Source organism: Octodon degus, unplaced genomic scaffold (assembly GCF_000260255.1).
Source record: "Octodon degus isolate 3935 unplaced genomic scaffold, OctDeg1.0 scaffold00139, whole genome shotgun sequence".
Lineage (NCBI taxonomy): Eukaryota > Metazoa > Chordata > Mammalia > Rodentia > Octodontidae > Octodon > Octodon degus.
In genome coordinates, this window is record NW_004524715.1 from 79,653 (window position 1) to 96,109 (window position 16,457).

Genomic DNA, 16,457 nt, shown 5'->3' on the forward strand with positions numbered 1-16,457 from the left:
GCCTTGAGATCTCCTGCCTTGTTTTCTTTTTAAATTTAATAGTTCCAATTTTCTTCTTTGCATTATGTAGTTCTAGCAGTTCATTTATTTATATGTGCATATGTTTTGAAAACACTAATATGAATGCTTCAATATGAAGGATGTATGTGGAATGCTGGTTCGTATTAACTGAGTACCAAGTAGGCATAGAAAAATTATAGGCTTTTAGTTATTTTTGAGACAGGAGTGATCTTTTCTGTAACCTTTATTAAAAGGAATGTAGTGGATCTATCTGACCTTAATCCCAGTTTTGTTAATGAATTTCAATTTTATGTAGTAATTTTTTGAAGAACTGTTTGGGTGTGTCTGGCTTTCTTGCTTTAATCATGACATGTCTGATAGTCTACAAACAGTTTCTGTCTTTACCAGCCTTGAGTCTTACACTGCTAGTAACAAGGAAGTATTTTATTACTTCCAAATTCTCTCAGTGTGAGGGTTAAAAAGGTCAATATATGTCTCAAGCTTACTCTCTTATTTGTTCCAGAAGTTGGTTGTAAACATTATAAATGGATATCACAATTGAATTTTGAATTAATACCGTAGACACTGAACCATATGATTTAATGAGAATTTTTCTTGGATTTTTCTTACAGTGGTCACATAATGCTTTTAATTTTGAGAAGATACAATAGACTTAGAAAAGATAGCTATAAGCACACAAAATACTGTGAGTTCTACTAATATAATTATAATTCCTTTTTCTGAGAAGCTTACTGAAGTCAACCACAATATTTTTTCCTTTGTTCTTTTACTTTGGGCAACTCTGCAATAAATTTGAGGTCATAAATGATATTAGGACTAAATTGATTGCTTATTTGAAGACCTCAATTTGTAGTTATGAAAAAGTCCATTGGTTTACTTGTGAGATTCTTAATCCTTTAGTTGTTATATTCCACATGGCTCAAGAGTCCTCTGAAATATATATGAATTGAATTAGAATAGGTAAACTTAAATCTCCATGGGCTTGTCCCATTATAGTAGGAAGTAAAAGGAATGTTGTTCTTTTTTTGTAATGTGTCTTCTCAGCTGAAAATACTGTACTTCTCATTTATGAGCACTTCTGCATATATCCCTAATGAAATCATTAAGCTATATTTTGGAAATAATATATATTCTCCTGGAGCTGTTTTTAACATTTATCTTTTAATAATTGTTTTTTCAGTATGGAATACATGGTTTATAACTGTTAACTCTGGTTTCCTGGGCAAAAATATTATGTTTTCCCCTTGAATCACAGGAATAAGATAAAAGTAGGTCATGTTTGTCTTTAAAATAAAGTTGTGACTTCTCAAGTAAACACATAAAAGCAGTCACTGTTGTGCTGGCACTGGAGCCCAAATGTTTCTTTTTCCAGAACACCTTGGCACTGGTTGCACTTGATTGGTAGCATGTCCATTTCATTCTACTACAGTGCTAGTTCCCTCAAGCAATAACTTAGTCAATGATGTATTAATTAGGATACAAGGATTTCACTGAAGTAGAGCTGTAGAACCAGGTATGAAAAATGGTATCTTTCTAGATTTCTCTACTTAACCTATCCCATTATTAGCATTTAGGATCCTAGATACAGTGTAGACACACCTGAGGCAATCATATCCTTCATAAAACCTTTACTTATGGGCTGTGTTTATCTTGAAAAATTAAAAAAAATATTGGATCAAGGAATTTATGGGCCAGACTTTTAATTTCTGTTTATTATCCCTTCATCTCCAGGAAAATCAACTTTGGGGTAAAGACTAGATATCACTAACAGTGACATGTACATTCAGAAAAATATTCCTGGTACTTTAAGAACTACAGAAATAATCTATTGGAAAATTTCCTTTTAGTCAATATGTATTTTGGAGTATTATTTTTAAATTTTACTTTATAAGTGTCTGACATATCACCTTTTTTTTTTTTTTTGTATTTTAGGGAAGGGTCTACAGGGTGCTCAGGGTCTCACTACTAGATCGGACTCATAGTGATCTGCCTGTTTACAGCCTCCCAAGAATTGGGATTACAGGCGCATGCCACCACTCCCAATCTCAATTGTAGTCCAGTGTGCCCCAGGGGCGGGGCCCGCATGGCAGGCCTGGGGATCAAACCTCCAGCCCCTGTGTATGCTTGCAGGCATCGCTTTGATTTTAAATGAATTAAATAGAGTCTAGCGAAATGGAATTCTTTTTAGTAGAATTACAAACTTACCTTTCACAGATAGTGAAAAATCTTATCCATTTCACTGTAGGCAAAACAATGTGTTTTTCATTCTCAAAAATACTGTAATGTCCTATTGCTTTCTTGAATTTAACTTCCTACTTTCTTGAGTGATCAAAACCTGAGTTTAAAGTAAGAGAAACATAACTGTCATTTGTGTTTTTACATATCAGAATTTACATACCATAAGTGGAAGGGCCTCTTGCACATTTATAGGATAGTGGTAGGCTATTTTCGATATATTAGTAGAAATCAGTAATAAATTTGAAACAAGTTTCTGCATCAACGTATTTCTATGAGTAAAATGTTTTGACCAAAAAAAAAAAAAATTCTGTGATTATTCTGAGTATTACCATTCTGGGAAATTATGAAGTAAAACTGGGACTTTACTAAGTATCTAGTTTATAAATCATTTGTGAAAAATAATAAAGAAAAGCAAATATATATGTATAATTTTTTCCTTTGTCCTTCCTTCTTATCTCTTTTCCCCCATCCCTGATGCCCTTTCTTTGATTGTTATACTGATTTCTCTTAGTTCATTGTAAAGAAAGGTTTGTGCTAATATTGTTAGGACAATTTTTTCATGCCTATATCTTGTTCTCTGAGAAACTACTTTGAAGTAACAATACCAAGTATATTAACAATTGTTATTCTATTGTTATGAAATTTTGGTTTTTGTCATTAAAATAAAAAATGAAATTCAGTAGAATATGTCATTAAATGGCAAAGGGAATTTGTTTTGTTTAAGCCTATTTTTTCAGTGGCTATATTTCTTAAATGTAAACAAAAGATAAAATATCATTTGTACATTGTGCTTGTCTATTGATAGTTTTTATTAAGAACTTTCTGTCTAAATGGGATAAAACCTGAAACTTGTTTCATTTTTTCCTAGAAAAGTGATAGTATGTTTCTGTGTGGATTTATTAATAGTTAACACGTTCTGCTCCACCTTCTCTTTATGTACAGTCATGCCTAGCTTAAGGGTATGTTCCATTCGGAGAGATGAATCAGCAGTTGATTCAACGTTGTATGAGCATAGTGTAAGGTATTAACCACAGCTGGGTGGTATAGGTCTCTTGATGTGGCCTCTGACACAATGGAGAGACATGGTAAGTATGAGTGAGATGAGGCTATCACCTGCGTAACATGGATATTGTTTTACAATAAAATGTAAGTGTGACTGTATTCTAAAATAGTAATAAAGGTATCATACATATAGAAGCCATTAACATAGTCATTTATTACCTTTACCAAGTATTGTGTTGTGAATATAATTTTATGTGCTATAGTTTTATACAACCAACAACATCATAGGTTTGTTTATATCAATATCACCACATAAATGATGTCCCGTGCTATGGTGTTAGGACAGTTAGGACATTGCTAGGTGAGAGGAATTTTCCTGCTCAACTGCAGTCTTGTAAGAATAATTTTTTATGTGCAACCTGTTGTTGATTGAAACTTAGTTATATAATATAAGACTGTATTTTTGTACTCAGTTGGACTTCTTTTCAGAAGATGGGAATTTTATTTTGTAGCATGAACTTGAAAATACAAAATTCTTTCAAAATCATTTTTGTGAAAACTGCCTTTCTCCGTACAAGTTTAGCTGAAAAGTTGGAATTCGTAAAGGTATCAACTTTAGAGTTCTGTTTGTCATAAGTAAACTTTTCTGCTGCAACAGATGCATCCCTATGTGTGACAAAATTGTAAGTTTTATGTTTGCAGTACTCTGACCATTGCTTAGTTAATTTTAGTTGAGGGTTAGCAAATAGTATAGGGGATATAGAATACCTTTCTTATTACTGTGTCGAATATCTTTTTCTCTTCCTGTCTATATTAGATTAAAATTTAAGCAAATAAGTAGAATCATAGTTTTGTGAATTTGTAATTATTTGGCTATAACTAAAATGCTTCACTTTGTTGTTTCCTTGTTGATATCTAGTTAGAGAGCTTATTTCACAACAATTTTCATAGGAAATAGGTAGCTTGAAGTGCATTCTCAGCTGTGTGATGTGTTTGTGATTATTTGTCCTGAAGCCAAGTTTCAGAGAAACGCAGAAGATACCTGCCCAAATTCTTGCTGACCTATCAATACCTGCATCCTAATAGGTCATATTGCAGCCCATAAATTTTTGACTAATAGCCGAGCTCTGAAAAGCTCTTGTCAGAGGTGCTGAGACCTCTCATGATGTATGAGCATGTCTTGCTGATGAATTCTAATGTCAGCCTCTGTGTAATAGTGATTCATCAGGTTGTAAAATCTGTGTTTGGGAAACATATTAAATTAGGAAGTTCCATATTTTGTTTGTGTTGAAATTAGCAGTTTGTCCTTTCCTTTTAAAGAGTTCATAACAATTACCTTCCACATTGTCAAAACCAGCTAGGATTTAATTAGAATCTGTCAATGCTGTCACAAAAGAAATATCTAATACTAATAAATAAGTTGATATGACTACAGTGCTGGGAATGTTTACAGGCCAGTGACATGTTGATAATATGCAGCAAGCTATTGTAAGAAAAGTTAAATACTTATTAGCAGGTACAGTAGCAATTAGCATGAAAGTCATATAGTTTTGTAGAGACAAGTATTTTGTCCTTAAAAATATAGCTTTAGAGCACAGAGTTTTCCAATATTTCAGGGTGCTTTTCTTTGTACAGAAATACATTTTTTTAAGACTGGATTTTTTAAAATGAATAAAACTCTCAATGATCTTAGCCCTCTGCCCCCACTCCAAGTGAAGTTCTTTCATTTTCTGTACAGTATTTTCAAACAACTACTAAATTCTTGCCACTTCATTTCAGCAAGTTGGAACTTTTAAACTCTGTTATTTAGGTGCCTTAAATATAGTCTTGGAGGACTGCACTGTCTACTTTCCTTTTATTCTAAGTTACTTGCAGAAGTATTTAGTTAACAAATTGTGCTCTCCAATTTTTATTCCAACTCTGGAATTATTCTAGTTATATGCTTTTTATACAACAATGAACAAAATAAAAGTAGAATTTCATTAAGCTCAACTTGACAAACTTTGTACTAATCTGATATATTTTTGATGAAATTCTAAAATCCTAGTTTTCATGTGAAACATGTTTTTCCCACTTTCTGTGATTGAGTCATAGCAATTTATTATTTGCTTAATTTAGGTGAGGGTCACTTAGTGTTGTAAGTTATGGAGAGAATTGAAAACTGTACCTAGATTGTAAGTGCAACTGAAATTCAGTAACATTCTCTGCAGCAGCAGCAGCAACCTGAAGCTATGCTACTATTATTTATTAAAATAAGATGAATTTTTCAGGTTTTGCATTTACATTATCTGAAATTAACAATTAAATCCACTCCAAGGCTTCTTGTTAAGAAAAATCTTTAAGTGAACATATAATTTCCTGGGAGATGTATTTTAATCAATAATCAAAGTATTAAATACAATATTATGATTTCATTTTATGTTGGTAGAATGCTAGGTTCCATTTTTGCATTATGAAAATGTAGTCACATAACCCCATAAAAGTGTCTCACTCTTAGCAATGCAAACTTCGTTATTGAAAACACTTTTGAAAAATCTTTAATTGAAATATCTGATCAAATGATGTTTCCCAGAAATCATTCTTTACTTATAAACAAAACAAGACAAAAGCAATTGGTTTTAATCCAAAATGTATTTTTCCTTATAAAAGAGGTCCACATACTCACTGTGTCTACTCTACAGAATTTGTCCTTTTAATTACACCACGCATCAATCAATTTTATCTGGTCACTGCAAAAACTCGTGGCTAATATGTGTAATACAACACAGGAGGAGGTATTGCTCAGTTCAACTACTCTTATATACTTAAAAAAAATACCGAAATGTTTTTGACCACTTTAACTGTAGTCCAGACATAAAAGTTACATGAAAGTTCTAGAAAATGGAATTATTTTATTTGGTTGCCACTGTACCCTTTGAATTCAGTTAATTGAAATGCTGAACTTGTACAGATTTCCATTGGTCAGGAGCAGCACTGGTGAAGCTTAACCTTCTTTATAGAAAGTTAATATTTTTCTTCCTGTTTTTTAGCACAACTTCAATATTGAGTTTTTCTTTGAAGTAGGTTTAGTGTTTCTTTTTAATTTTTTTTATTTTTAGGACATATTTGTTGGCACACCTATAACGGTTGCTTTCACTTCCAAGGATGTAGATTTTTCTTTACCAGTTTCCCAAAGGTTTATCAGAGGAGGATAAAGCTCACTGAATGCAAAGGTTGGTTTGTGTAAGTAATTCTGCATGTAGCTATATCCACCATCGCAGTTCATTTCTTGAGAGAGGCAGATGAAAAGACACATCACACCAATAATCCCCAGAAGGCCTCCAAGGCAGGCCATCAATATTGTGGCATTACCCTTTTCATATTCCTTTTGATCAGGGTCTGAAGCTTTTGTTGTGATGTTTACACATTGGGTTCTGACTTTCTGGTAGATGGTGGGAATATCAATGCAAATTTTATACTCAGTGGATGGGTTTAGATGAGTAAGATTGTATACCTTGACATCAGCTGGTATTCGAGCGCTCTGGGCAGCATGAAAATTTTCCGTCTTGACAAACGCGGTCCATCTCACACTGGATTTGAGAATTTTGGATCTTGCTTTCCAAGACACCAGAACTGAATTGGCCCGAATATCTCTTATTTTAATGTTCAAAGAACTGTTGTTATCCTGGGGGAAAGAGCCATCTACTTTTATCATAACAGACTTCAAGTCAGCACCAACAAGGTTAGTTGCTATGCAAGTATATAAGCCCGCTTCTTTTGGGGTGATGCCACTTATATCTAGTGTGCCTTCAGAATGGACATAGAACTTATCTGTCAGAGTATTAGGCAAGAGCTTTTGACCAGAAGGTGTTATCCAGTAGATTTCAGGCTGTGGCTCTGCAGTAGCTCGACAATGGAGAGACACATAGCCATCAGCTTCTACATCCAAATTAGAAGGAAAACTCTCAGGAGCTATAAGAGGAAGGCAAATTTCCATCATATCTCTGAAATGCACTTGCCGGACATTCTGACCTTGGAATTCTGGTGGGTCCACACAAAATAGTGAATCTGGCTCCATAAATCGAATGTTGGTTTTATTCATATTAATCCAACGTATGACACAGTCACACCTGATGGGGTTGCTATGAATGCTGACTTCCTTGAGGTTTGGCAGTGACTCAATGGTACCGTGGTACAGGGCACTAAGGGCATTGCTATTCAGCATGAGGGACTCCAGCTTGGGAAGTCTGAAAAATGCATTAGGGTGAATATAAGACAATCTGGGGTTATTAGTAGCTTCTATTTTTCTTAAATCTGGTAGGTTATCCACAGCAAGACTGTCAATGGAAATCAGCTCAGGCATATTATTTATCCCCAACTCTTTTAAGTGTAGCATATTGCTGAAATCACCCCTTCGTATTCTATTGATAGGATTTTTATTGAGGTCTAAAAATTTGAGGTTTGCAACTTTTTGAAGAGCAACATGGGGCACCCTAATAAGCCTGTTGTCATAAAAAGAGATGCTTTCTAAGTTTTCAAGTCCCACCAAGGCATTGTCTGGTATTTCTGTGAGATTTATACCAGCTATAACCAGACTTCGAAGATTGATAAGAGGCTTAAAGTTCATGTCTTTTATCTGTATGATTGGATTTTCCCCAATCATCAGAATCTCTAGATTTGGAAGAGCATCAAACCACTTGCTATTGATCATCTGCAGTCTATTTGAATTGAGATGAAGTCGAAGAAGATTCTGAAGGCCAATAAAGGCTCCAGGTGAAATTGTAGAAAGCAAGTTGTGATTAATATAGAGTTCTTGCAAGTTACTCAGGCCAGACAGACATTTTTCAGGTAGTTCAGTAAGTTTGTTTTCCTCTAGGTACACAGACAGAAGCTGAGACATCTTCTTTACATTAATATTGGTGACTGAAGATAAATTGTTTTGAGATAAATCCAGGCCAGTGAGGTTTACTGGAAAGTCTGTGGAATACTCAACTTTTGCAATATTGTTAGTCTGTAGGAGCAGTATCTGTGTGTCAGCAGGCAGTCTGGCTGGGAAAGTTAAAAGACCTAAATCATTACAATCCACTGTAGATGCTTCCATATACACAGATGTGGGTGTGAACCAAGGTCTGATTTCACATGTGCATAATTGTGGGCAGTCCACCTTTTTATCTACAGCTTGTACTAGTGAAGTTATAGCTAGGCCAAGTAGCACATGAATTTGGAGTGGCATGTCCTTCATCTTAGCTTTCTTCTTCAGAAATTTAATGGGCCCTTAAGGATTCCACAGTCACTGCCAGTAAGTTCAGTAAGAGCTGATTGATACAGAAAATACTTGCATTTATCAAATGATGAATGCCAAAGAACTGCAGAGTTTTTCTTCATAGACATAAGTGTGAGTGCCACAATTGCATTGACCAAAACTGTCATGCATATTGCATAAAAGGAGGTCACTGTTTCCTTGATGATAGAAAACTGACGTACTTTTTGAAGATGGTGTATGTATAGATGATCATAGGTGATTGAGCAATTCATTTATTTAGGATTGTACTATTCACATTCCATTCTTGTTCAGTGTTGTAGGAACAGCAGCATTATGCTAAGTGAGACAAAATAAGGAATAAAAGAAAAAAGAAAATTAGTACAAAGGCAAAAACCATAGTCAATATCTGTCGGCTACCTCTAATTATTTCCTAGTAGCTGCTACTCAGAGAGGCCACAGTTAGTGTGTTTTGATGACTGACTTTCTGACCATTCTTGAGAGTGTCTGATCGAGGCACTGGATGGGTGACGAACTGAATCTTTAGAAGGCTGAAGTTTCATGTGTAATAAATATGTCCAGCATTTTTCTATTATTTCAAATTTTGACTTGCTTATACTTGTAATGTTAGCATATTTTTTTCTTTTTCTAGTAATTAGAGGGGGGAAAATCCCGTTCAGTGTTGATGGCCTTTTACTTTTGTAAAATGGTGAAATGCAAAAGCTATAAATAAGTAGTACTGTTCTCCTACAATCAACTGAGTTGGACTGTAATTTCTTGTGCTCTTTGGAGACAAAATTAGAAAATGATTGTTAATTGAATTACAAGAAGCACTGTTACTTAGGTAAGCACAGGGGCCAGGGTTCGATCCCTGGCTCTGCATTCCCTGCTGGCCCGCCCCCGGGTGTGCTTGAGCCGGTGATGGAGTCTGGGCATTGTGGTGCGCTCCTGTAATCCCAGCACTTGGGAGGCAGAAATCAGGAGGATCACTACGAGTGTGGGCTGTATAGTGACACCGTGCACACACACAGAAAAAAAAAAAAAAAAAAAAACCCCAAAAAAAAAACCACAAAGAAAAAGAAAACTAAGAAGCACCGTTAGCTAGATTTCCCTTTTCTCTCATACTTCTCTGCATAGTCTCCTTTGTATAAAGTCATTTGAATTTTGCAGTATTTGAAAGATATTAACCTACTACAGATATATCAGTATTATCATTCTTAACTGAGATTCAGATTAATGTTTGACTGTTTTGTTTACCCTGGTGAATAATTTATATTACATTCATCACTAACAATAAAAAAGCAACTTTACTATATCAGTAAAGAAGACACTTAAATATTCCTTCTTTAAATGAAAAATAAACAATCTGAAAACAAGCCACATTCTGATATGTATGCTGCGTTTTAAAATAGCTTCCCACTTTTGTGGGTGTATACTTTGGAAAGTTGGGTGCATACTCTGCCAGGTTGTACTGCTGGTGAGCTCTGCCCTTGGTAGTGCAGGAAAGTGGGGACGTTGGTAGGTTCCTCCTGCTCCTCCAGATGGCACTCTCAGCAATAATGGGCGAATAATAGTCTGTGAAAACTGTTCCTTTTGCATTTCTGCTTGGTATTGACATTTGAAATGCAATTGTTGACTGAAGATAGCATGAGATTCAGTGATAGACATAAGTATGCCTGCAGATGCGGTCTCTAGGGAGACAAGAAATACTACTTTTTACAGTAAAAAGAAAATTCTTATTTCTCAAGATTTTAAATTATCTTTTAAAACATACAAAGTCATACCTGATTTGTCTCTTTTCTTTTATTTTCAGAAATATGCTTTTATCTACAATCTGAATCAGGATAATCACACAACCAACCTTGCATTGAAAGTATATTTACCATTTTCTTACTACTATCTCTATTGGCTGATCTAAAATTTCTTTTATTTTTAATGAACATCCCAGCTATTCTTCTAATCTGTGTTAGGTAGATTCTAAGCCCTCTCATGCTGCAACTGGCTTTGCACAATCTGGGGGTGCTAGGTTTTCTACATATTTCCTTTATCTTTTGCTATTTTCCTGTGTGCAGTCTTCCTGTCAATAGAAGTATTGGTCTCTTCCTTTGGTCTTACTTCCTCATATGCCTCTTTCTTTCTTTCTTTCTTTCTTTCTTTCTTTCTTTCTTTCTTTCTTTCTTTCTTTCTTTCTTCTTTCTTTTCTTTTTGTGGTACCAGGGATTGAACTCAGGACCTTGCACTTGCCAGGCAAGAGCCTGTTCTACTGAGCTATCTCCCTGGCCCATGCCTCTTTTAGTTTTTGAAAGGAAATTTTATTGTTCAAACTTCACTTGCAGTATCTCTCCTCTTGGAAGCCTCCCTCCCACACCAGCGCACCCTCCTGTCCTGCTGCACTGCTTCCCCCTCCACACCTGACTCTAGCACATGCCTTCATCAGATCCTTCCTGGGCGATTTCTTCAGACACACCAAGTTCCTCAGAGCATGGGGTCTGTCTGACTCTGTGTGTCCAGCTGCTGGGGTTGGGAACTAGAGGATAGTAGATACTGATAAATGTGCTGAATAAACTGTTCAATGCATTTTATTAATACATTTACATATGCATAACTTAGGTACAATTTAAGTAATTATTCTATTCAAGTACCTAATTTCATTAAGTTTAAGTGCTTTAACTTATGTAAGGCTCTTGCAACAAATGTTTGCTAGTTGTATTTTTGTAAAATCTAAAGAAAGTCCAGCTACTATAAATGTAAATCATTCATCTAACCTTTCTTGAGCATCTTCTGAGTGTTGCTTATGGAGTTAATGGCTAGATGAAAGAAAGATGACAGATATGGTTGCTTCCCTTAGTAAGCTTGCTGTCTGGGAAGGGAGACTCAAGTAAGCAGTTGGGGACCATTCCATGTAAAAGCTCCTAGCGAGGCATATGGGACAGGCAACTGGATAAGATGAGTATAGAAACATATCCCCCTTTCATGACTAAAATGCAGACATAGCCTAGGTAGAAAGTACAAAATGTATTTTTGTACATTCCCATAAACCACTCTGCTGAGAAGGAAGAAACTATGACCTTTGGCAGTCAGTGAGCTGGATCCTCTTTTCCAGCTGAGCAAAGAAAAAGCTATCTCCTCTTTTATATTTACCAGAAGATTGCAAATATTAAAGCTGAAGCATTCTCTTTGGGACAGTGATAATCTAATAATATTGCCTTTTATTTTAATATTATTCTGGTGGATGTCTTTTAAAATTTATATTTATGTTTAATTAGAAATTTCCTAACTCTATTTCATCATTTGTGTAGCCATATACTGGAAATAGCCACATTGTAAGTTAGATTTATCCTGGAAGCTTTTGAAAACAAGAGTTCTTAGAATTGAACAAATTCAAATTTCATTTCAGTCTGGTTTATGAAAGAAACTGTCAGTATGGGAAGCACAGTAGAAGATGTAGAAGTTTAGTCTCCGTTAAAATACTGTCTTTTTCTTGTCTGTGGAAATTAGCATGCTCCTTTCACTAACAGACTATGGGTTTCTTATAAGATAATATGGCAGTAATGATAGTAATGATTTTTGATTTTTACTTTTTAGATCTTCACAGTTTTCAAAGGTCTTTCTTATTCATAGTTTATGTTAAAAATGAGCCTATGACAAAGGTTGATGAGATTTACTTTCATCTCCCTACCCCCTTTTCAATGTCAGAGTATTGAGACCTTCCATTACTATAATTTAATCTACCTGAGAGCTTATCTTCCTGAGATCACACAGTAATAAATGATGGGGTGGGACTGGAACCCCGGCTTGCTCCCTGCACATTGACCTGTTCTTAGAAAGCTGCATTGCATTCACGTATAGAAATTAGGGGAAGTCACTTTTATCATCAGTTAGTACAGTGATTTTTATTTTTCTAGAGCAGTTCATATTACCTTGATCTTCAGAGTTTCAGGATTATCATATTAAATCAATAAATCAACTATGTCAGTCATTCAACTATAAATTATTAATCAAGTAATAATGACTATGGTGTGATTCACAAAAGTGGAACTAATAAGGGACTAATATACAAAACCAAAATCCTGATTTGTTTTAATAAAAAATATTACTGAGTGAAGAAAATACAAAGTCCTAAATTTACTTATAATCTAATGCTTTTGTTCCATTAAGAATAATACACTTGGAAAGAGAAATTGTGAATGTTTAGTGTATCTATGGATGTGAGATCAGAGGCTGAGAAGCCACGTTCGAACTCTTAATGGTCGTAGTCATTAGAAATGATAGCCTACACATCTCCTTTAGTGAGCAGTGTATCTGTGGCAAGTGGAACGCTCGAGTCTCTTTGTCCTTGGTGTGATTCCTGGCACCAAACACCTTACTGGAAGCTTTTCTTTATATTTTGGCTACCTCTACTTGTATCTGAATCATTTGTTTTATATTTCTTTATTCTTTACTAGCATGAGATTATTAAGTATTGATAGTCATTAATTATTGGATTATTAATAGGCATTAGATTATATTATTCTTTAGTAGACATTTGATTATTAGGTTATTATTCTTGCTGTGTAATAAGGTAATTGTTATTAAGGATGGTGTTCATCTCACTTTGAATGTATTATTAAATTGAATTGGTTGCTTAGTACCTGCCTCAGCACCTCTAAAGCATGTCATTAAATAAAGTTTCTAATTGATAACCTTCCAATGTGTCTTTCAGGTCTGTTGAATTTTATCATGTTAACTAGCAATTATAATAACTTAAAAACTGAGAATCTGCCAATGAACAGCACAGTCAGATAACAAGAAAAAAATACACCCTTAGAGTTTTAGATAATCTTACCCCTATTTGTGTGATATTAAAAGGTGGAATAGTCAATTATACTCCAGTTTGTCCATTGACAGAACAGAAGATAATTCATTTTAAAGGTGGAGATTTAAAACAGCTGATCTTTAGAGCCATATTTTGGCTTCACCACAGAAGCAGTGATTTCTGATTTTGGCCATTTTGGGGATTTGCGCTAGATAACAATTACAATTGATTGTGCTGATTTTAAAATAGGGATTTTGATTTCTTTTTTATACCTATTAGTGTAAAAGCTTTAAAAATAATTATTTTTAAATTCTATCATTAAAAATAAAATAACCACTTTAGTAATAAAAGATACCTTTTTGAAAATTATTTTCAAGCTCACAAAAATTTGAGTCATAATTATTGATACATAATTTCCCACACACCATCAATTATTAGTGATTTCTTTTCTTCTAAAATAAGAATAAAACATCATACTTCAAAAGAAGATCAATACTTTAACTTTAGTTTTACAGGCTGAAAAGTTTACTGCTAGGAAGTTTCCTGGAGCCTGGCATATCCAGCCCAGGGACTGGATATCATGATATTTATTGATGAGACAATGAATATGCAATGGATACTACATAGTTGAAATGTCTTGCTTTTGTCCATTAAAATATGATAATGAAGTACAGGCTACAGATGTTACTAAAAGTAGATGTGTTTGTAGGAGTGGATATCTGCATGCTCAAACTCTTAGAGGTTCAATAACCAACTCAGTTAAATACTGCTCTTTTCAGTTGTTCTCATATAAAAGTTTTTGAGGATGTTGTTTATGTCTTCTGTTATTTTTAAAACATGAGACTCTTCTATAATTGTAAACAAATAGTTCTTGTATTTTTTTTTTAATGTTTAAAAGATAATGCTTTTGAAACACCAGGAGAGAGAACCCACATCTTTAAATGGTTTTGGTGAGTTGCTCCTTACATTCTTATCATCTGTCCCCTATTCATTTATTCATCCACCCAGTCTTCCAATAAATATTTATCAAGAGCTGCCTGCATTAGTCATTCTTCCTTGACTTCTCATATCCACAGTTCATAAGATATTTAAAAACTGAAAAATTAGAAAATTTTATGGATTGAATGTACTTTGGCCTCCATAAGCTTTTTCAGTGAGTTGATTCAGAAGGTTATTTTTTAAATTTCAAATGCACTTGAAAATGTGGAATATTTCTAATACATATATCTTTTTGTGCTTTCTGAATTGTTCTCACAGTATTTTTAATTCCTCTTATTGGCTCCACCATGCAGATTTTGTCTCAGGAAGCACCACAGGCCTAAAACACTTTATATGGGACATTGACAGCATGAAGCCTCCAAATTTAGTCCATTAAAAGAAAGAAATTTTAAAAGTTCTCATATCTTATATTTATATCTGTGGACATTCGTCATAACTTGAGATTTCTTTTTAGAGTAATTTTTAGGTTTCAGTATCTAAAACACAAAATGTTTCAAAATATGATTATTTATGGAATCTTTTATGAAAAAGTTACCTTTTCCTTACAAAAGAGGTCTTCATTCTTTAGTTTCTTCATCTGATTTTTATTATTTATGAAACATTAATTGAGCACTTACTCTTTGGCAGGCACCCTTATGGACACTGGAAAGTCAGCCATAAATAAGATGAAATATCTGCTCAGCAAGTTCTCAGTTATCGAAGGAATAAATAGCTAAGGAGAATTCTGCACAGTAAATCTGATTTATGATAAAGGGGTGCATAGCAGTCTCTGAACACATAGAAGAGAGAATGCTTACTTCTGTCTGTCCAACAGGAACAAAGTGAATGTTTTTGGGTTTCTGTGATGCTTGTAAAAAAAAAATAAGTTAACCACAATGAAGTGGGGAAATGGTGATAAAAGGATTTAAAGGTCTAATATTTCTCAGATGAATTTTCACAGTGCTGAAGCTTGAGAACAAAATGTGCCTCCTTTTTGTAGCTCATTATGTCTGTTATAAAGAATACCCAGTGAGGATGAGAGACATTTTGATACTCAAGTTTAAAAACTGGTGGCAATAGTAAGGTTGCCATGGCTACATTAAAACCCAGTTTTCCCTTTTCTTCTATGGTGAATTGCTAGCTAAATTCATCTGTAGAAAGAACTCAAGTTCTGTCTCCCCATTGTCTGACTTGACATTCCCTTGGAGGAAGATTCAATCCTTCTTCAACTCTAATTGAAGTTTCCATATCCCAAAGTTACTGAGTTGTGCTAAATGCATACTGTCAAAGATGGCTCTCTTCTCCACAGACATACTTGTTGTCCAGCTTTCTCCAATGTAATATTTGAGTTTGTGCCCTGGATTTCTAGAAGTGGCTTTTTAGAATGGTCTGATGAAAATGGTCCTTATAATACTGACAGGAAGAAATGGAAACATGTAAGGAACATTTGGTTTGCATGAAGAAACTGGGGCCAGATTTATGAGGTGGCTTTGTAATTGAGGGTAGGACACCTCACTTTCCTGTGCCTCAAATTATTGATCATTATAATGTATTTATTTATTTGTTTATTTTTGTGTTTTTTGGAGACAGGTTCTTGCTATGTAGTTCTGGCTACTCTTCATTTCACTGTTTAGTCCAGCCTTACCCCAAACTCACAGCAATCTTCTTCCCTCACCCTGCTGAGTGCTGGGATTATAGGTGATCACTACCACACCAGGTATTGATCTTGAAAATTTAAATATTGTGTTACAAGATCTTTAAGATTCTCTTCCATTCTAAATTTCCATGACCTATTACGTGAATGTGTCTAACAACTGGTTATGTGTAAAGTCACCTATCTGATTTTAACCTTACTATTCTTTAGTTGACAACAAATGTATATTCAATACTCTAGCTCTATTACTGAAAAATTAGGATCATTTAATTTTAGCCAGGATGGGGCTTTTAAGGCCATCAATTATCTGCTGTCATTCCTATTTTATTTTATGTTTAGATCTACGTCATCTTCAGTGAAGTAGGAGAGCCATGTTAGTCATCAAATGTTAACCAGCTCCAAGGGAGATTAATTGGCTGGATTTGGTTGCTTGATCTACATACAAGTGTGGATTCAGGTCCTTTCATTTTTCTTCCAAAGCTATCTTAACCACTAAGCTTTACTCTTTTCAATTGATTATTAAAACCGTA

At 34.5% G+C, this 16,457-nt stretch overlaps 1 protein-coding gene across 1 annotated transcript in view; it reads right to left on the minus strand.

Annotated features, from left to right (window-relative positions):
* Positions 1 to 6,321: 6,321 nt before the first annotated feature.
* Lrrn3 (leucine rich repeat neuronal 3) overlaps positions 6,322 to 16,457 on the minus strand; it is a 35,370-nt gene continuing 25,234 nt past the window's right edge. The window contains exon 2 of the mRNA XM_004641629.2: positions 6,322 to 8,839. Within this exon, the coding sequence (XP_004641686.1) occupies positions 6,356 to 8,482 (2,127 nt within the window). The 5' untranslated portion in view covers positions 8,483 to 8,839 and the 3' untranslated portion in view covers positions 6,322 to 6,355. The remainder of the gene's footprint in view (positions 8,840 to 16,457) is intronic.